The 21,402-nt window shown below is 42.4% G+C and overlaps 1 protein-coding gene across 1 annotated transcript in view; it reads left to right on the plus strand.

Annotated features, from left to right (window-relative positions):
- NIPAL2 (NIPA like domain containing 2) overlaps positions 1 to 21,402 on the plus strand; it is a 53,841-nt gene that overhangs the window by 26,093 nt on the left and 6,346 nt on the right. Inside the window, exons 4-7 of the mRNA XM_027692450.1 lie at positions 4,106 to 4,165; positions 6,147 to 6,268; positions 15,195 to 15,291; positions 19,377 to 19,512. Coding sequence (XP_027548251.1) covers positions 4,106 to 4,165; positions 6,147 to 6,268; positions 15,195 to 15,291; positions 19,377 to 19,512 — 415 coding nt within the window. The remainder of the gene's footprint in view (positions 1 to 4,105; positions 4,166 to 6,146; positions 6,269 to 15,194; positions 15,292 to 19,376; positions 19,513 to 21,402) is intronic.

Here is a 21,402-nt window from a genome sequence, read left to right on the forward strand (position 1 = left end):
TATTTTGATATAGCATCAAGTCATATTTTCCCTTTGAGTTTAATGAGCATTCAGAAAGGCTTTGTCATATAGATACAGGCATTTTACAGGACCTATTCTCAAATTATGGATATTAGTATAAGCATGCAATCAAGGCATGAAACAAACTCAAGGATTACATTAGGATGTGTTGGTTCTGTAATGTTTAATCCTTAACAGATCATCTTGCAGATTTTCTGCCCTTCTCTTGATCTAGCAGGCGACCACTCTCAGTGGGAATGGGAATTGGATCTGTACCTACTTTTGAAAGTTTTACCTTAAAAATTAGTTAAAAAGCCAAAAATAGTTCTGATTCACCCAACAGTATACAAGTCTTCTCGGGTGACCGGGAATGTAGTCTTTGCTCTGATGAATTAAAGGCTGACAATCCAGGCTTAGAATTGTGCATGTGTTGTATTCCCTAAACCAGTGGTTCAAAACTAGCAAGGCTTCAGAACAACGATAAATTGCTCGTTTTGTTGCCGAGCTGTTGCCAGCTTACTCTTTGACACAGTTTTTATGTCTGCATTTCTGCGTTCTATTGCTGACCAATTAAAAAAAACCAAACCAACAGACTATTTTTCACTTTGACATGGATCTCAATCTCTAACTGTCTATAGGTTTGGGGGGTTTTTATTTAAGAAAAGGCAAACAAAAAACCAGTTGCAAAGACATATTAATGCTTTACGGCACAGCAATTGCCCAAGTTCCTCAGTCTATTCACTCATAGGGTTGAACATAATGTTCAATAATTTATTTCCCACATCACTATAATGGTGGAGGAGGAGGAGGCACACAGTTTCTGTGACAGGGAGAACAAGAGGACCCTGGCATGGGAAAGGGAAAATTGGGACTGGGTGGTAGGAAGTTAGACTTGTGCTGTGGTTATAGGGTGAAATCAAAGTGAAGGGAAAGTGGCCTAGGAGGAAAGTGTGAGGGAATAACATCACTGGTAGTGGGTAGGAAAGGTGGGAAGATGCAAGGCACCTCCCCTGTGATCTGAGGGATGGTGGGAAAGAAATGGAGAGTCTGGAGAGTTTCAGCAGGGATGCATTTAGGAACTGAATTTGGGATACAGTAAGTGCTTAAATCCATATATCTGGTAGGCTTAGTTGTAGCCTCTGGATGCCCACTTACTCTCCTGCCAAGAGTTCAAGGGTCCTAGGATAACTCAGGTTAGAAGGCACCTTGGAAAGTCCCTAACACAACCTCCTGCTCACAGCAGGATCAGCTTGGAGGCCATCCAAAAAGAAAGGAGATGGCAGGGAGTATGTGTTGGCCATTTAACATATTGTCTTTACCTTTTCTGGAGGAGTTAAAGCCTTAAGCAGCTGAATGCACTTGAGGCTGAGTGGAAGCTCAAGGGAGTTAAGGAAGAGGAGCAGAACAGCTGGGAGGGCTATGCATTTCTCACTGGGTTCCTGGGATACACTTTGGTGTCTGCCATTTATCCTACCAGCCAAGGAAAGCTGCAAAGCCATCAGAATTGAAAAACTGAAAACACCAGCCTGCATACCTGCAACTCACAGGCTCCCTCCATATCCCTCCTCCCAGGCCCACCTGGTTTCTTTGCTTTAACTTGATCCATCCCTACCTCAAAAATTGCAGAATATGAAAGACTATCCGAAAGCCAAACTTGGGAGCTTAAAACCAAGAAAATTAAGAAAATGAAAGTAAATTAAAATATCATGTTAGCCAGCGTGTTCTCTTGGCTGTGCTACTGTAACTTGCTTAAAATTCAGCCCTGGAGGTAATAGCCAGAGTTTGCCAGGCTTCTGATCAGTCATGTATGTCTTCTAGCATCTCATCAGGTCTGTGTAACCATTCTCTGCTTCTTCTCTTAGATTTACTCCCTTTACTTTTCTCCTTCACTGGAATATATATGGAGCATTGGCAGTTTATTCACAGGGACAGTTGTCTTTTGTGTTCAGAGTATCTCCCAGGTCTTACTCTCCTCACCCTGATGTTTCACCTCCGCTACTACTTCAGTTTTTCCTCTAATACCAGATGGCCTAATATATGTTCTTCAAACCTCTGCTATTTTTAGATTCCTCTACATATTACTTTACATCATAAAGAACATTAATTATACATACATTCTGTTAAGCTCATGTTCATTGGTGCATTACCAGCTATCTCTGGAGAAAGAGCTGGCTGCATTTGAATGCATTATTAAAGTGGATGACAGGCTGAGTGACAAGTTTCATTATCTGGCTCCATTCCTGTACCTCCTTGTGCCCACTGCCAGCCTCAGAGGTTGTGATCCCCCCAAGCTGCCATTTGTCATCTGCAGTGTATTGAGCTCTGAAAATCTGGGCATAACTCATCTCACCCTAGATTGAATGCCAACAGTGAATTGAACCCTAGATTACATTTGCTAGATCTGTGCTGAATGCAGAGAGCCCAGATAAGGGAGTACTCAAAGAAAAAAAAATCACTGAGGTATCAGTGATTTAAGCAACAGGTCTTTGCTGTGACACTGACTGCCTAGGTGGGTGGGCTGAGGTGGGATTTGGGAAAGCTATGAAAGCAGGGCGACAGAGCAGTAATTAATTCCTGCACTGTCTTGGATGATGCTACATCTTTCCTGGTTTTTGTCCTCTCTTTTTTTCTAAAGCCAGGTAGTTCTGCTATTACCGGTGTTGCCTGGATACCACCAATGTCTTTGCTCCAGCAAAGTTGTCACTGAAACATTGAAGAAAACTGTGTCAAGCACCTTACTTTCTGTGAGGCATTTTCAGTTGAAGATTCCTTTATTGCACTTATTAATTTGTATAGATCTCCATCACTCTTGATAGTTTAACTTTAGACTTCTGCTAGATCTGATTTTCTGCTGACTGGATAATACAGATGTGATGCTGAACTCCATTTCTCTGTTTATGTCTTGGTATGTACCTCTCCAGATTTATCTAGAGTACATCTACTAGCTAGTCACAAATTAAATTTTCCATCAGAACAATAGAGGTAATGATGCAAAGATAGTTGCAAAAAGGTTGAAATGTTGTTTCAAGAATAAAACAATAATTTCATGTTGTGGGCAGGAACAGTGCCCTTGTAACAGCATCCCGTGACTTAGGCTCAATGTGTGCCTTCACCATTCCTCCTGGGCAGAGACTTTCTTTGAGGTTTCTAAATGAATCCAACATCACTGATGCACCTCTCCCAAAGGACTTTCCTCATCTCTTTTACATAGGAGCTATCCAGCTTCTTTTGCTTCTTTTTAGAGGTAGATGCTCTAATGTTGTATGCTGGAATGGAGCCATCTCTCCCAGGTGGCCAACATTTTAAGTTCAAACTCCTTCTTTCCTCTCTAGCACATGTCCACATTGGGTTGCTTATCAGAAATCCTGGCCCTACCACCTGTCCGCTGCTTCCCATCCTAAACGGGCGGGGCTGGGAGCTGGCAGAGGGCAGATGCAAGAGCTGAACAAGGGACAGAGTTTTCCAGGAAATGGGGCATCATTTCCAGAGCTCACTTCTGATTTTCTCCTTCCTCAGTACAAGTCCCTCTGGAAGAGCATGGGCAGTGCTTCCATACGGTACATATGTGAGGCTTTCTACTTGTTTGTTAGCAGACATCATGACCACTCTATTAGTTCATATTCAATGCTATGCTTTTGCAGTGGCTTTCTTCCTCTCAATTGTACTTCAGTTACTTTACTTATAAGCCTCTAAGAAGCAGGATTTTATTGCTCCATGATGCAATGTGCCCTGAGCAAGTCCGTATAGTTAGTTGGTAGCAGAATGGGGAGTGAAACAGTAAGGCTGATTGGTGCTTTTTCCTGACGTTTCAACATATGACTGAATCAGAGCAGTTTAAGCAGTGTCTGCTTGGGAGATGGGAAGTGTATTGCATCTTTTCAACCATGTAAGAGCCTGCTGGATATATCTGAAATATTACAAAACCTGAGCGTTAGTTGGTTGTAGGAATGGACTCCTGGCTGTTTATATCATGATATGGTGCAACAACAATAGTTATAAGATATATTTAAACTTGGCCCAAGGCAGCTTTTTGGTATAGCACTTGATATTATAACATATATATATATACACACATATATGAAAGGTCTTTATATTTCTATTCTAGGTAGTGCATTTATTTCTGTCTTTTTCCTAAAGAAGACCATGAGGACTGCTGATATATTGGGTAAGTAAGCATTTGCTAATATGGACATGTGTGCTGCCATATGCTTAGTAAGCTGTAACTCTCACATAGCCCCCCCCCCTTCACACTCCCACTTTCCCGAGCAAGTGTTTCAAGGCAGATACTTTCACAATTGGGAAGAAGTGATAAAAAGAGAGAGAATCTTCAGTGCATGAGGAAAAGACTGCATTCCCAAATCCTCTGCTCTTACAACCATAACTCATTCCTTATGTGTCCTTACTGCTCAAATTTATTTTCATTTTCTGTTTTTGCCTCTGAGGTTGTCTTTAGTATTATCTTTATGAGTACAACACAGTTTTAATAAAAACGGGGAAGTTATTGAGTTACTCATTCAAATATAAGATTTTTTTTTCTTACTGCATAGACCTTGCCCAAAAATTCAAGCTCAATTAAAAGTGATAACTTCCATTTAGGTATTAATTTTATCACATCAAAGAACAAATAATCATGTTGCCAAGTGTTTTGTTGAGAAATGTGGTCTTCACTGTAAAAGCATGCCAACTTTTTGTCTGTGTCCAAGATTTTTTTGCAGATCAAAACTACCCACCTTGAACATAGCAATACTGAGAGATAAGCACATTTCAAGATTTGGGCTTTACACCAAGCCATCTTAGCTGGGGCAGCACACCTGATGCAGGGCACCTGATATTTCTGTGCACTCCTAACATCTCTAGGCCTGATTGTCCAAACTATACTGAGGACAGCTGTTCTTATGAATGTTTTGGAGAGATCTGTTCAGTATCATTCCAGGAATACTATATACTATTTATTTAGGTTTGGAATCCAAGTTTGCCAGCTCAGCTGCTACATTCAAAACTCCCCCTCCCTTCACTGATCATGTTTCCCTTATGGCCTTATACACTGTGTGTTGCTTTAACTAGTGTTCAGCACTGATTTATTTTATTTCTGTGAGTTTGACTTTGCAAGAAGGATTTAACAATGTCGCTACATTCCATAGGAATGAGCTGTATGATGGGAAATATGGTGATGGTTTTGCAAGCACATAAATATAGAACAGTTCTGCTTTTCCAAAGGAACTGTGGGAGATAACAGTGCCAGCAAAGCCCTCCGGATGTGCTTTGTTTTGTATTCCTGAGCCTTGTATTCCACACCAATTTATAGGTTTGCCAAGAATTTTAAAGATTACTTGAAGAAAAATTGATTAGCTAATATCTTCCTTAATCCAATACAGTTTATGAGCTCAGGATCAGCTCACTTATATCTTGATACTTCAGTGAACATCTGTGTTTGTCAGCTGGATGTCCTCAAGGCAGAACTTCCAGATTTTTATTAAAAGTACAATAATGCAAGTTTGACCTTGAAAAGGGGCCCTGGCAACCTGGTGGCTGAATAGTCTTTGGAAATCAACGTTTTATAAAACAGTTCATAGGCCTGCAAATACAACAGGGAGTGGCCAAAATGTTGGCCTCATGACAGCTTCACATAAGCATTGGACTGGAACATATGTGTTGCATCTAATGTTTCCAGGGCAGGTTGATGTCTGGTGTGGATCTTAGTGGCCACACTGACTTTGGGAGAGTTATGTATGTTTATGCTGGTTAGTGATCTAGCTGACTGCACCAGTAAGCAATTTGTCCTTTCAGTTTAGGCTAAGTTTATGTGATGTGCTTTGTGCCTGTGAGAAATACAAAGAATTGATTCTGCTTTGTCATACCCTTGGTTTTAGAGTTGAGAATATTTGAAAATGCTTTGTTGAGTTGGAACCCAAATTCACAAGGCTTTACTGACAACTTTTTTCACATTTCCAAAATTCTTTGAGTCTTTAATAAAAATTAGAGTAGATAAGACCACAAATGCAAGACAATCCAATTACCTAAGCACAGATCTGCTTTAACGGACTTCAATGTTCTTCTAGAAACTATTTCCAAATCATCTGGAGAGCAAGGATGACCATGATTGCCAAATACTATATTACCAAAATAATGTATCCTTTTCTTTAAAGGTGGAACACTGACAGTAACAGGGACATACTTGTTGGTGACATTTGCTCCAAATGTACCTCAAGAGCTCACAGCAAGACAAGTACAGAATTACTTAGTGAGCTGGCCTTTTTTGGTATATTCAGTGAGTATCTGATTCTTACTACTCCCTAAATCAGAAAAACTGGTGTTATGGGGCCTTTAACAGCATTATGAATTAGTGGTAGAAAAACTGCTCATGGCGATAAATTGTGTGATTTTCATAAGAGAGAAAGTCCCTGGGTCATCATCCTTGTCCCCTGCAGCACCAGAAGGTGTCTTTTGAGCTACGTGCCAGGGGAAGGTCATAGTTCTGCAGGATTAACAAGAATGGAAAGATTTGGGGGTTTGGGGATATTGGGGGAAAACCTAAATATTGGTACTGCTTATATTTCCTGTGTATGTGTTCATGCCACTCTGTCTGCATGTACAGCTAAGTTACAGGGCTTTTCTGGAATGTGATGGAGTTGTGCTTTTAAAAAAAGGCTATGCAGGCTCTTGGTCCTGCTTTTTCCATTCTTATCACTCTGATTTATCCCCATGTTGTTAAGCCTGGCTGAAAGGAGCTTTGTATGGAGTTGAGATGTGAAGAGGTGGCCTGCTTTAACCTGAGTTAGAATTCAAATATAAAAATACCATTTTGATTAAAGTATCTGTGTACAAATTTCAAATGCCATATGTCTTCTTTGATGTATTTAATTAGCATCAGAAACAAGACCAGAGAGTGTAGGAGGAATTTATGTCTCTCTTTTCCTCTGGAAAGTTGAAAATGTTTTCCTCTAGCTGAATGTAAAAGATGCAATACAGGAGCTTCAGAAGCAGTTACTTTTTTCCCAGTAAAGTGACTCACTTGAATTAGATTCTTAGTGCCCAGGCTTTTCTTGGTAGGATGCTCAGTTAGAAAGCCAATGAGGAGACAGTTTAAGGACCTTAATCTTTTAGCCAACCTGCAGATTTTACATACATCTAACTATCCATGGGACTACTGATTAAGCACAAATTACATGCTACCATAAAAAAAATGTTGATCCTCTCTTTCAGTTTGTTGTGCATTTTAAACTCTCTTTCATTTTTTGTGCATTTTAAAGATCCTGAAAGATGATGATACAGCTCAATGGAAGAAATTAATGTTCATGTTGTATAAATCACAACATGCACTTTCAGTCAGGCAGTAGAGAGGCTTTTGAAAGCAGTGCCCAAGAGTTTTGGGGTACTCAGTAAGGCTCACTTCAGCCTCCACAAGAGCTTCAGCAAGTCCATGAAATCAGCACACCGAGAGGGACTTCTTTAGGAGAGGGTTCAGAAGAGGGATCTCAGTGCTCACTGGAGGACCCTCTCTCTTTCCTACTGAATATCCCCCTCTACCATGCAGTTTCACCTTTAGATGATAAAGTAGCCTGGCATTTTAGGCACTGATTTTAAATTGTTGATTCACCCATTTGTATAGAAATGGTGGAGAGAGAAAACTCCCCATTCACACCCAGTAACACCAGAAATTTCTGGGTGACATGCCATTCACATTTTTTTGAAACCAACAGGTTGCTGGAAAAGGGCTTTTCCCCATCTGAGGACTTTTTTGACTTTGTTTTAGAAAAGTTTGTAAGAACACAACTGAATGCCTAGGAAGACTGTGCTGTATTCTTCTTAGAAGACATTATGAGGAAGTGATAGGTAACTTCTGGACTTTCTTTCCCCTCTTTTCTTTTTTCCCTGCCTCAACCAGCATCTAATTTTATATGTACAGCATGGGTCGTAGGGAGGGATGGAGTAAGTACACAGCAAATCTTGTTGAATCAACAATATATCAATCTTTATTTGTTCCTTCTGCTCCCTGGATTCATCTGTGTTGGGCTTCTTCTCTCCAAAGAAAAGGGAGGGAGGAGTGAAAGGTTCCACAACAGACTGTGAGATACCAGACTGATTATCCTTGTATGCTGCTGGAAAATCAACCAAACCATGTTGTACACATTCTCTTTGGGCAGGGAGCTAGCTATTCGTCATCATCATCATCATCATCATCATGGCTAGGCTTCGTGAACGAAGATTTGGGAAGGGCTCTACCCACGTTTCTTGCAAGCGCGTTGGTGGCTAAAAAGGCCAATACGAGAAAGGCATGTCCGGTTGCAAAAGACACAGCAGAAAGACTCCTTAGATGGTATATTCTGTAAGGCTCGATTCTTTCTGCGTTGTCTTTTCTCCTCAAGGGTGATCCTGCATGCTTTCTCAAAAGCATCAGCAGAGTTATAAATGGTTTGTCTCCAGGCCTCCCGATTAGAGGCCAGAGTAGACCAGTTATGGTGATCAATATGCCCGAGGCTGAGTTGTTGCTTCAGGGAGTCCTTGTATCTTTTCTTTGGGGCTCCTCTCTTGCGGCAGCCAGTGGCAAGTTCACCGTAAAGCAGGATCTTAGGGAGGCGGTGGTCCTTCATCCTAGAGACGTGCCCAGCCCAACGCAGCTGTGTTCTTAGCAACATGGCCTCAATACTTGTGATTGCTGCCTGTTCGAGAACAGATGTATTGGTCACATAGTCTGACCAGTGGATGTTTAGGATTGTGCAGAGACAGCGTTGATGGAAGCGTTCTAGAAGACACAGGTGGTGGCGGTAGATGACCCATGATTCAGAGCCATATAAAAGAGTAGACAGCACTATGGCTCTGTAAACACTGATCTTGGTACTTTTCTTCAAGTGTTTATTTCGCCAGACTCTTTTATGAAGCTTTCCAAAAGCACTATATGCCTTTGCTAACCTGTTGTCTATCTCCCCGTCAATCTTACCGTCCGAGGAGATGAGGCTGCCTAGGTAATTAAACTGTTGGACTGATTTGAGTTCTGATTGGCCGATGGTGATGTGGGGATGATGGAAGACTTCCTGAGGTGCCGGTTGATGGAGAACTTCAGTCTTCTTTAAGCTGACTTCCAGCCCAAAGAGCTCAGCAGCGTCTGCAAAACAGGATGTTAAACGCTGCAGAGCTGCTTCTGTGTGGGCGACAAGGGCAGCGTCATCAGCGTAAAGCAGCTCCCGGACAAGATGGTTTAGGGTCTTGGTGTGGGCCTTCAGTCGCCTTAGGTTGAATAGGCTTCCATCAGTACGATATCGTATGTAGATACCGTCCTGATCATCGAGGTCTGCCGTGGCCCTTTGGAGCATCATGCTGAAAAAGACTGTGAATAGGGTAGGAGCAAGAACGCAGCCTTGTTTCACACCGTTCTTTATTAGAAAGGGCTCAGAAAGTGTGTTGCCATATCTGACTTGGCTGTGCTGATCCTCATGAAGTGAGATTATCATTTCAAGGAACTTGGGGGGACAACCTAAACGTTCCAAAATCTGCCAGAGACCTTTTCTGCTCACAGTATCGAAAGCCTTGGTGAGGTCGACAAAGGTTACATAGAGACCTCTGTTCTGTTCCCTACACTTCTCTTGCAGTTGTCTGAGAACAAATATCATGTCTGTGGTGCTCCTGTTGGCTCTGAAACCACACTGACTTTCAGGTAGAATTCCTTCTGCTATAGCAGGTATTAGTCTGTTCAGGAGTATTCTTGCCAGGATTTTGCCAGCAATGGAGAGCAGAGTAATACCACGGTAATTTGAACAGTCTGATTTGGTACCTTTCTTCTTATACAAGGTGATGATGACTGCATTGCGAAGGTCTGAAGGTAGTTCACCTAGTTCCCAACAGCGCACCACAAACTCATGAAATTTAGCATGGAGTGCAAGGCCCCCATGTTTCCAGACTTCGGGTGGAATTCCATCAACCCCAGCTGCCTTGCTGATTTTCACCTGCTGTATGGCCTTGAGGGTTTCTCCTAAAGTGGGGGCAGTATCCAATTCGTATTTCACCGGTAGTTGTGTGATGGACTGAATTGCTGAGTCTTGTACTACACGGTTGGTACTGAAAAGAGTCTGAAAGTGTTCAGACCATCTATTCAGAATGGAGGTTTTATCTGTCAGAAGTGTTTGACCATCTGCACTGAGTAATGGGCTTTGGACTTGGTATGTAGACCCGTATGCTGTTTTCAGGGCCTCATAGAATCCTTTGTGATCCCCTGTATCTGCACATAGTTGAGTTTTTGCAGCTAGATCGGTCCACCACTTATTCTGGATGTCACGGAGTTTCTGTTGGAGCTTGCTGCATGCAAGATGAAAGGCTATTTTTCTTGCGTGACAAGATGGCAGTGCAAGGTGTGCTTGGTGGGCAGTTCTCTTCTTCCTCAACAAGTCCTGGATTTCTTGATTGTTTTCATCAAACCAGTCCTTGTTCTTCTTGAGGGAGAACCCTAAGGATTCTTCAGAGGATTGCAGGATGCAGCTTTTAATATGATGCCAAATTGTTTCAGGGGAGGAAACTGCAGAATCTGTGGGATGGTTTTCGAGCCTAGTTTGAAGGTTTGCCTGGAATCTGTCTCTTACTGTGGCTGATTGGAGATCGTTAACTTGGAGTCTTCTCCTTGGGATACTACCCCTTTTGGGTTTGAATTTGAGATTAAAGTTGAGTTTACAGCGCACAAGCCGATGGTCTGTTTGGCATTCTGCGCTGGGCATCACGCGGGTGTGGAGGACATCGCTGACATCTCTCCGACGCACCAAGACATAATCAATGAGGTGCCAGTGCTTAGACCTGGAGTGCATCCAGGTTGTCTTCAGACTATTTTTCTGCTGAAAGATAGTATTAGAGATGGTAAACTGTTGCTCCGCACAGAATTCTAGCAGAAGTCGACCATTATCATTGCAGTTTCCAACACCATGCTTGCCTAATACTCCTTTCCAGGCTTCAAAATTCTTACCTACTCTGGCGTTGAAATCACCAAGGATAATGATCTTATCACCTGCGGGCACCTTTTGGGTAAGGCAGCGCAGGTCAGTGTAAAATTTTTCTTTTTCAGCAGGGTCAGCTTGGAGAGTTGGGGCATATATACTGAAGATGACAACGTGTTGCTTGTTGTTTAGTGGAAGGCGTAGGGAGATAATGCGGTCAGAGTGACCTGTCGGCAGATTTTCGAGTTTAGGGACAATAGAGTTTTTGATCATGAAGCCGACACCTGAGAGATGTTTTTCGGTTTTGGGCTTACCTGACCAAAAGAGTGTGTAACCGGCACCATGTTCTCTGAGGCTGCCTTCCTCGTGAAGGCGAACTTCACTGAGAGCAGCAATGTCGATGTTGAGACGAGCCAGTTCATGGGCAATTAGGGCAGAACGTCGCTCAGGACATCCGCTATTCGCAGAGTCGAGCATGGTTCTGATGTTCCAGCATGCGAGAGTTAATTTGGGTACACCTTTGGAGGCAGGTGCATGCCTTTGTCTTTTGCTCTTTGTGCGACCGCATTGGAAGAAGATGCCCGTTGGTCTGCGGTTAACCAACCGGGTGAAGGTGGAGATGAGCTTTGTTTAGGCCACTTTTTCTAGGCCCCTCTCCGAGTGGAGCAAGCAGTGCTGTCCTTGAAAAGGCTGCTTGGTCGTTCAGGGTGCTGCCCCAAGAGACTCTCATCTCCGTCAGTCTCAAATGACCAATATCCTGAACTGCCTGCATGCAGGGTTGAGTCTGCGGCTCCCAGTGCATCTTTCACCTACCGTTTCGACCCTCGCCCGTCGCTGCAGGACTTTTTGCATGTGGGTAAAGCCTTCAAGCCTGCCCAATGGATTTTTTAGGTGAGATGCAGTATGCGCGGAACTGAACCCACCCTTTAATCCTGAGGTTCATCTGCCAGGGCCGAGCAAGCTTGGACAGTGGCAGCGAGGTCCTCAGGACGTAGGTTTGATTAGAGTGACCTTCTCTTAGATGGATGGCCTCACAGGGCTAAGCGAGCTCCATCTGCCCGGGTAGCTATTCATAATTGTTTGTAAAATGCCTAGCACAGGTTGGCTCTTGAGATACAAAAAAGTGCAGCAGAAGTTGCAGAGTTTTCAGTATAAATATATAGGGAGGAGACAGTTCAGAAGTATAATGCAGTCCAACAGTCTTTCTAAAAGTAGCCCCAAAGTGTTGTCTGCTGAAAAATACAAAGCCCCAATGGTACAAAATGTTCTTTGTGGGTGGTAAAACCATCCCTACGTGGCACTCCACTGGCATATTGTGCAGAAATAGCCTCCAATTCCCTCAAGACAACTTTGAGTCACCTTCTGAGACTTTGCACTAGCCTAATCATGTCTGAGCAAGAATGACTAGCTTAGCTTGTTTTTCTCTCTTTTGCTTATGTGCACTTTGAGTCGCTACAGATAGCATAAATTATAGAGGAAGCTCTTAGGTTTCCCTAAACAGAAGCATAGTAACTATTGGGTTGTTAATATTTAATCTCTGCAAAATCAGGTTCAAAGCATTTCTGCTTTTCTTTCAAAGTGCCTAGAAGACCCTCCTGGTTCATTGGTCCTTATGTTGCTGTATATGCCAGGAAAACACTTGAGGCAGACAGTGTGGTGTTTTGTTCTGGTGCCTTCTGATAATGCTCAGAAAGATGAAAAACACGATTATAAAAAAGTGTTGATGAGATGAGGACTTGAGGAGACTTCTGTAGAGGTTAGTTACAGCAGCCAAGATCATTGTAAACAGGTCACGTTCCTTCAATTCCTCTAAACAGAATATGTGAAGCTGATATAATCTATGCACTTCCCATTCCTGGAGTTCATATTTAACACTGCTACAGCTATGAGAGCAAGCACTATTTTGGGTAGTTCTCAGGAGACAATCATAGGCAACAGCTGAGGCACCCCAGGAGGGCTCCTGTCTGTTAGGAGCCATGCACTCTGCTTGCAGTGTGACTTAATTGTCACAGGTTCTCCTTTGTCTTGTGATTAAAGGTGGCCTGTTGGTGGTTCATCAAGTGGCAAAGAACCATGGAAGAATAGTTTGGTTGCTGGGTGGCACTAGGTGAGAACTAATGTTTGAATTTCATGCTTAGTAGGTGAGACTTGACAGAGCTGAATAAACTTAAATAGCAGCCCTGAAAAGCAAACATCATTTTTTTTCCCTAGGTTTGGCCACAGGACTGCCATCTCTGTCCCTACACCAATTCTGCTCTTAGGGCTTCCTCAGGAGGCAGAAGCAGACATGAACACAGATCTGTGCACCTCTTCAAGAGCTGCCATCAGGGACTCTTACGTCCTTTTGATCATTTTTCTTGGCTGTTTTCTTTCCGGAGTGAGTCTTCTTGGTGGGTTTGTTTGCTTTTAAGCAAGATGAGATCACAGTGGAGTTTTATGGTAGCTTTAGCAAGAGAAGAGCTGATGACAGGATGAGGATCAACAGAAGGCTGATGGACAGAGCCTGCTGTGGTGTCCTGGTTCAGTCAAGGCTTGTGCTGCTTGGCAATACCTGCCAGTCAGGGGGTAGGAGTGAGGTGGAAGAGGGAGTGGAATGCCAGAGCTGCTGCCATGGAACAGTTTGAGCCGGTGACTGTCCCTTGCCTTGGTTTTGGATAATTATTCTTGCATAGTTTGAAATCTAAGTGACAAGGCAGATGATGATGCTTCTCTTGCTGGGATCATCTAGAGGACGTAAAATGAATCAGTGTATGTTTAGTTGGCTGCCTGCAGTAGGGTTGTGTCATGGGTTTTTGTACACTCTATGGCAACCAGACCAAGGGTGAGGTAACTGGTGCTCAGGTTTGCCCTGGCGGGGGAAGCAGATCTCACAGTGCTGTGTCACCTGGTGCCATCGCACACCATCCTGTGTGCCAGTCCTGGACTTGTGTGTCATGGAAAAGAATGCCTAAGACATCTCTGGAACTCCTTTCTTAGCCTGGATATCTTTCTGAGTGAGGAGTATTTATTTAGTGCATCTTTCTTCAGTTCTGTTATCAATTTTTCACTATCAAAATAGCAATTGAAGCTATTTGGAGGTTGTTGTAGGTGCAGCCTGATAATGTGGTATTCTGCGCTGGCCCTAATATGTGTTTGCCAGTGGCATGAAGAGCAAATCTGCTAACCTTTACTTCTTCTCTCAAGTTCCCTCAAAGCCCTGTCACAGTTTTCCACAGGGAGGCCAAGATGAACTCACCTGTCTGCAGATCTTAACATGTATTCTGCCTTGGTTCCTGATTTAGACATACCCATTGTTGCACTGTTGAATAAAGCTGGGGAGGCTGGCCGAGTTCCTTACTGTGAGACTGAGACTTCTCTTTCTTTGTGCTGTCTCAAAGGCTACCAGGCTTCTGAGCACTTTTTGGTGCAAAAGTCCATCACCCCTGTTTTCATAAGTCTGCTGGGCCTCACAGAAGCTTTATGGCTCTTGCACTTGTTGCTTTCTTTAGGCATAGAGGGGGAGAATACTCACACTTTTGAGATGGCAAAAGGCAAGAGTTACTGAGGGAATCTGCAGAGACATATTAACAGCAAGTCAGTAAATTTAGCTGTCTGTCATTTAGCTGTCATATGTTATTGAAGGAGCAAAACCAGACCATGCATGGTGTAGGTAAAGCTGCTTCAGCAGCTGCAATTGCAGCTGCAGTGTGGTCTGGTGTGCCATTGAGATTTGCAAGGTAAGCTTCTGTCAGGTACCTTTGATTTGAGAACTACTATGTGAAATAAATGCTTTCCTCCTTATGATGTATGGCAGAAAATTTGAACAAAATTTTGAGGAGAGTTTTTAGTAGGAATGGTGAGAGGGGCAAAAAGGGTAGGATAAATGAGCTTGCACATGGCAAAGAGTGACACTGAAAATATCATAGCTAAAACTAGAGACTACTCTATCTTTAGTTAACTGCTTTACTCCATAGGAATTATAAACGGAGTTTCTGTAAGAATTATTACAATAAATATGGGTACCTTTGCTGTCACATTAAAAAAGTCTTCTTAACATTACCAGTGATAAAATATAGATAGAAGTGCAAAAAGAAAAACCAAAGAAATAAGAAATGCTCAGTTTTAATTTTGCTATAATAGGAAAGATAAATGACAATAATTGTTTGATACTCAGTCAACTGGCAATAAAATTATTTTTTAGCAGAAGGTGCAATGAAAATTGATGTGACATCTCAGACTTTGAATGAAGCATTTATTACATAGTTTCACAGCTCTAACTTTCTTCTCTTTTATTTTCAGATCTTAGAAATTTTAATATTCTGCATTCTTCTCTATTTTTACAAAAGAAAGGCTGTGAAACACATCGTCGTTTTGTTAATGATGGTAGCGCTACTGGGTAAGAACAAATTATTTACTTTAATGTTCCTGTCTGTTACTTGATAATTCCTTGTCACTCAGTCTCTCAGCTAGTTTAGATTGGGGCCATTTCAAAGCAGCGTGCTGAAGGAGAAACATTTGAAACATTTCACATGATTTTTACTGGGGTCTCTTTTTGGAGAAAAAAGCTGATTATGAAACATAGTTTCTATCCTTATTGATGGGAATATTTCTTTTTGCAGATACCCTGAAATTAATATGCTGTGTGGAATGGTATTCTGAAGCTTTTTTATAGATAACACTTAAGGTTTAGATCCTGGGAAAGTGGACTGTTTGAAACTTCGTTTTGGAGAGCAGGGTGTGAAAATCAGTTCTTTGAAACAGAGCAGCTTAAGACCTTGTAAGCACTCCTTAAACAAATGCAGTGATATGCTGTGACTGTACAACGACTTTTCTTTGAATTATCGATGACTATTATCTATGTTGCAAATGCAACATTTAATATTTTACCACCTTTCCAGAAGCATAACAAGAACTCAGTGGGCCACTGAAGTTTGTGGGCCACTGTCACCACAATCAATAACCAGAGAAATAGGGAGGTCACTTTATCAGGTAGCTTTCAATAAAGTTAAATGAGAAATGTCAGGAGATTATCTCTGAAGCTCCACTGCTTATATTAAGAATTTTCACCACCCCATGTGACAAATTGTCCAGTCCTTTTCACTTCTCCATGAAAGCCTCATGGGACACCACAAGTCTTTGGTTGAAGTGAAAAGTGCTCGAACTGTGTCATTCAGGTAAAAGGTCGTTCTCTCAATTAGTTCAGTGAATGCACATATCAGTTTTCAAAGACTCATAAAGCACATTTCTAATGGAGATGATCGTGAGGGTTTTGATAAAATAGAATTTCACTAAGGTTTGCCAGGTACAAAATTTGGACTTGACTGAATGTAAAAAACTGTCACAGCTTTATTAACTATCTTCCTTCAGATACCTGAGTGGTTTCTTAGTCAGCTCAAAAGCTCAAACTTTCAGAACAACTTTTTGGGATAGTCTTCCCATATAGGTTTCCCAGCACTAGGAACATTAGGATCTGTAGCTCTGCAGAAGCATTGAAGGATGTCCACGCTCCCTGTATGAGGCAGAGATGGAAGAGCTCCAAAAGTCTTAGGTCTAACTGTTCCACTGCTCTTGGTTTGCAGGAGAGAAGTATGAGTCTAGCCATTCCCCAGCTCCTAGCACAGTGTGGGAGCTTTGGCAGAGCTCTCCTGAGCTGCTCTGCAGCTTCCAGCAGTGCTATGAGGAGTGTGAAGCACTGTGCACTCCTAAGCACTCCTAATGAGTGGATCGAACCCTCCTTGTTGCATGGGTGGAGGCCTGAAGATCTCCAGGTGGGCTCCTACACCTCCCTGCCACAGTTCTGGGCAGGCCCACCGTGATGGCTGCCCCAAGCAAGGTCAACACACGGCTCCAGGAAACCTGGGTGGTTCATCTGTGTAGCCCTGCATGCTTATTTTGCTGTGGAGCCTGCCAGCCCTGATGCTGCCAGTGTGAAAGGGACACATGGAGATGCTGAACAGCAGCAGGGCTGCAAACCTGTGCCCCGGCAGGCACTAACTGCAGCTTGGTAGTCAGGCTGCAAACAACCAAAAATACAATTTCAGCTGGTGGCTGCTGAGGTTTTGGTGAGCATATGCAGCTTGAGGAAAAATTTGTCATTACTTCTGCTCTGTTAAAAAAGACACAAATCCTGGTTTATGGGAAGTTCTGAAATACTGACATTTCCCTTGAAGATGAAATACAGGATTTCATCTGACTCTGGTTCCTGCAGCTGCACTGGTGCCTGGCAGTCCCCACAAAGCTACACCTAGAGCCTTCTCCTTGGTCTCCAACCTTTCTGCTGAGCAAAGTGATGGAGGGGTTGAGAAATTGCCCAGTAACTTTGCTCCCAGCTGTGACCTGCTCCCTGACATGTGACCCTTCGAAGGCCCTGCCTCCTGGAGGAGTAGATGAGGTTTCGGGTCCTGTTGGCAGCTTGGGCAAGGGGATTTCATCTTCTTCTATTCAGATACATTCCTAGTGGAGTGTTCATACAGATGTAAATTAAATATAGAAAGGTTTCTTTAAAGAGAGGGCAGCCCTTGTGTTTCACTGGATATGCAAGCTACTTTCATCATGAAGAAAATAGAGAGGTGATCATAAAATCTGAAAACATTTTGCTTAGTACAACTGCAAATTCATTTGGTGAGAATTATCTTACCTCATGTATATACTTGAGAGTTATCATAAGTTTGAGGGGAAATATTTCAGATTAAAGTGAGATTTCAGAGTTTTCTGCCCTAACAGCTGGAAAGTGACATCATTTGTTACACTAGCCTTGAGGAGAGGTCGTTACAACAGAGAAACGAAAACCATTTCCTAGGTTTTGAAACTTATTCCAGAGCTAATTTAGCAAAAAAGATCATTCCACTTTTCAAAGAAACTAAACCAACCAACAAAACAAACAAACGAACCCCCATGGTGCTTTCTTTTCTGCCTTATAAAAATTATAAGGCATGGAAACTGCCCTTTCATCAGAAAAAAAATTCAGGAATCTACTCTTAGGTGGACAGTTCAAACTACTGATTTTTATCTGTAAGTGTTCTTTTAAAATAATAGCTCCCCCATGTTAGAGTGCAAATCTTAATTTTTATGTGCACTGCTTGTTGGGGCTTGAGTGTATTTTTGACTTTGTATCATACCGTTTGCACTACTGCAGACCAGCATTTGACCTCTGCTCGGTGTTACAGCTGTGTTTGTTAAACCACTTCACCTGTTTCCATTACAGAGAAAGAAGTGAAGTACTTGGTGAAAATGTTGTTATGAAAACAGTGAATTTCATGGTGATGAACAGGATCATCACAAGATGTGTGCAACTCTTAAACTCTCCCTGAACTTTTGGACTTGCTATAAGAAAAATACTTACAATCAAAACCACAGACCTGAATTCATTCTTCTTCCCCCACCTTTTCTCCCAACCTTGGCCTGAACTTTTTGCACAGTGCAGGTCTCCTTGCCAATCTGAATGTTGCAGATACAGGAGGATGAATCAGACCACTGAAATCCAATACTCCTCAGCTCTGCACGAGGGTGGAACTGGATCCCATCTGGGGAACGATGCTCCTGACAATTAATTACCTTTCTTCAAAGGTCATCTCTGAAGCCTGACTCTTCTTAAAATTTTTAGTTTCTTTTGGATTTGTTACATTTTATTTGCAGTAATCACAGCCTACTTGGTTAGCTTCAACAAACCAATAGCACACTCCAAAAGAAAATCTAAAGTAACTCTTAGCTAAACTCTCAGCTCCTTTTCTAAAAGACCTGTCTTGCAAGACTTCTGTGAACTGCTGACATGTGTTAAAACCATTGCCTGCTGTCTGAGATTTGTTTGTGGTGATGCAATGAGAGTGATTCAATGGACTGACAACACACTACTGAAATATTCTGTTCTTTTGGCTAAGTCCCATAAATGTTCTTAAGAGCCCCACCCCTGAAACAAAGTGCAGACCCCTGTGTTGGTTGTCTGCCCTCCATACATAACCCATGGGGAGAGTAGGAGCTTTGGGATGTGATCCCAGAAGTCAGCTTTGGCGAGCTTTGGCTGGCTCCCATCTCAGCAGAGAAATCCTGAGGGTGAGAGTTATTTTAGGCTGCCAATGTCACATGCAGGCTGCTATTAAGAGGTGTCCTAACTGCTTTGAACAGATAACCAGACCTCTCAGACCTCTCCTGAATAATGCAACATGGGCTCCAAATTAGCAGCTGGAGCTAAGTAAAGTATGTCTAGAAGTCAAGGGGGCTGTTGTACCACCTCCAACTGGTAGTCCAGTGTGCTCCAAAAACTTGAAAGCAAAACACAAAGCACACATGGAGCTAAGGCCACTCTGGGTTTTGACGTAGCTTAGCAAGCATTTATAAAATGGTTTTAGGTGCCCAAATCCTACCTCAGTCTTATTTTAGGTAATCCGACCTCTGGCTCTGACCTGGAACCTTGTCCTCTCTCCCTCGTGCTCTGAGGTTACTGCAGTGAATCCTGCCCTGCTAATCTATCCCTTTCCCTTTCAGCATCAATGACTGTCATTGCTGTAAAGGCTGTGTCCAGTATGATAACACTATCTGTGAAGGGGAAAATGCAGCTAACTTATTCCATTTTCTATATCATGGTTGCTTTAATGGCAAGTTCTTGTGCTTTTCAAGTCAAGTAAGTGACCTTCTACTTATCTCCTAACCTTCATACACATTTTATCTGTGAGTTTTATTTAGTACTGATAATGATTCCAGATACAAGTTGCATTTTGAGGCAACAAATTCCTGGCAGAGCCTTGACAGATGCATTTATTGTCTCCAACTGATGGTATTGCTTATTTAGGCTTTATTTCTTAGTTTATTATTGATTGTTATAGATGCTACCTCCTCTCCTTATCACCTTCTACAAGGTCTTCCCAAGTTTGCTTGACTAGTTTTGGCACAGGTCTTAACTTATTAAATGAAATTTATGTTTATGTAATCTTTTGGGGGTTACTTTTAGAAATCTTTATTCCTGAATAGTCAAATGGCCATGTTATCCTCATTATGCATCTCTTCTCCCCAGCTTTATGTCACCAGTCAGACTGAAGAAGAGAGCTTATCTGAACTTTCTCCCTGCCTCTGTTAAATCTGCATGTTGCACTTTGCTATCCTGTATGTCTGTACCTTTCTAGGAAATAGTTAACTTTTGGTGTTCAGGGGACATCCAAGTTTTCCCTGCAGGCCTCTGGTCTGTTAAGGGATTGGTTTATGCTGCTTTCGCAGATTGCTGGGTATGGCAGCGTGGTAAAATATGTCTTACAGCTGAACAGAGTGTCTGTTTCCTTTATGCCTGTCCCTCTGCTTCAGGTGCTGATAGCATCATTCAGTAATCTCATCTAGACTGCTCCAGTGTGAGCCTGAGTATTTACTTGCATGATTATTTTCCGGTAGAAGAGCCAACCCAGCTTTTTCATGGCAGAACATACCATTCCCATGTGGAATCAGAAAGTCCATGCATTATTATGCAGTGACTCTCCATGGCTGACTCAGGAAATCCCCTGTAACAGATTATAGGGTGATTTACATCCAGCTTGGAAGAACAGCTCCAGGCATTTAAAATAGGAAATAAGAGTTTGGTAGATAGGAAGCTGCTGAATTAACCTCCATCTTTCCAGTTTTTCTTTATTTCTTTTGCTGGGCCAAAATTAAAACAGAAGTGAAATGTGCCCATTTCATTCCCTGGGCTGAGTCCCTTTCTCTCTTCTCTCTTGGATGTATTTTCTAATGGGGACAGTACTGTCAGTCTAAATTTTTCATTTTATTTGTTTCCTCTCTTATTTTATTTGATTGTCATGTGTTAGCTCAGAACAGCCTGTGCTGGAACAATCCCCTGGATCCAGTGCTGGGCCTTGGTATCATTGTTTTAGTTCCTGTGAGCAAGTTTGTTGCAAATGGGAGAAAATAATGAGGTGTTTTCAATGACTTCAAAATCCTGACTATCCTGTGGATATGTAGGATTTCTTTATTTTTAAAGCACCATGGAGACTGTTCAACAGTTGCTAAAATAACTATGCAATCGCTTTAATGGCTAAAACAGATCCAAGCTTGGATTTTTACTGTGCACATATATTGTACCAGTGAAACATTTAAATGTGGTTCTTTTTATAGGTTAGAATACGTAACAAAGTATATTCTGGTGCATCCACAAGTTCACACTCATGGTTCGTCACTCTATGGGTATATGTTGATAGCTGTGGTCTCTGTGAAAGTGCTTTGCCTTTTCGAGCTGATGATGCAGACTGTGCAGGCTACTCCATGGCCAGTTTCTTGACCCTGCAGGTCTGTGTGCAGTGTATGCTCCTGTGGTCCTGCACACTCTTGATCGTGAATCTGGTGAGGATTCATGTTGCCTTTCTGAAGAGGACAGCAGAGAGTTTCCAACCCAAGGAGCACAGGCTTGGAGCTATCTTCCTGGACTTTCCCAGCAGGACAGAATGTTTCTGGGGTGTGATTGCATGGATAAACATACAAATAGGTGTTTCAGCCAAGCTGGATCGAGCAATAGCAGCAACGTGGACTTCAG

Source organism: Neopelma chrysocephalum, unplaced genomic scaffold (assembly GCF_003984885.1).
Source record: "Neopelma chrysocephalum unplaced genomic scaffold, ASM398488v2 Primary Assembly neopelma1_86, whole genome shotgun sequence".
Taxonomy (NCBI): domain Eukaryota; kingdom Metazoa; phylum Chordata; class Aves; order Passeriformes; family Pipridae; genus Neopelma; species Neopelma chrysocephalum.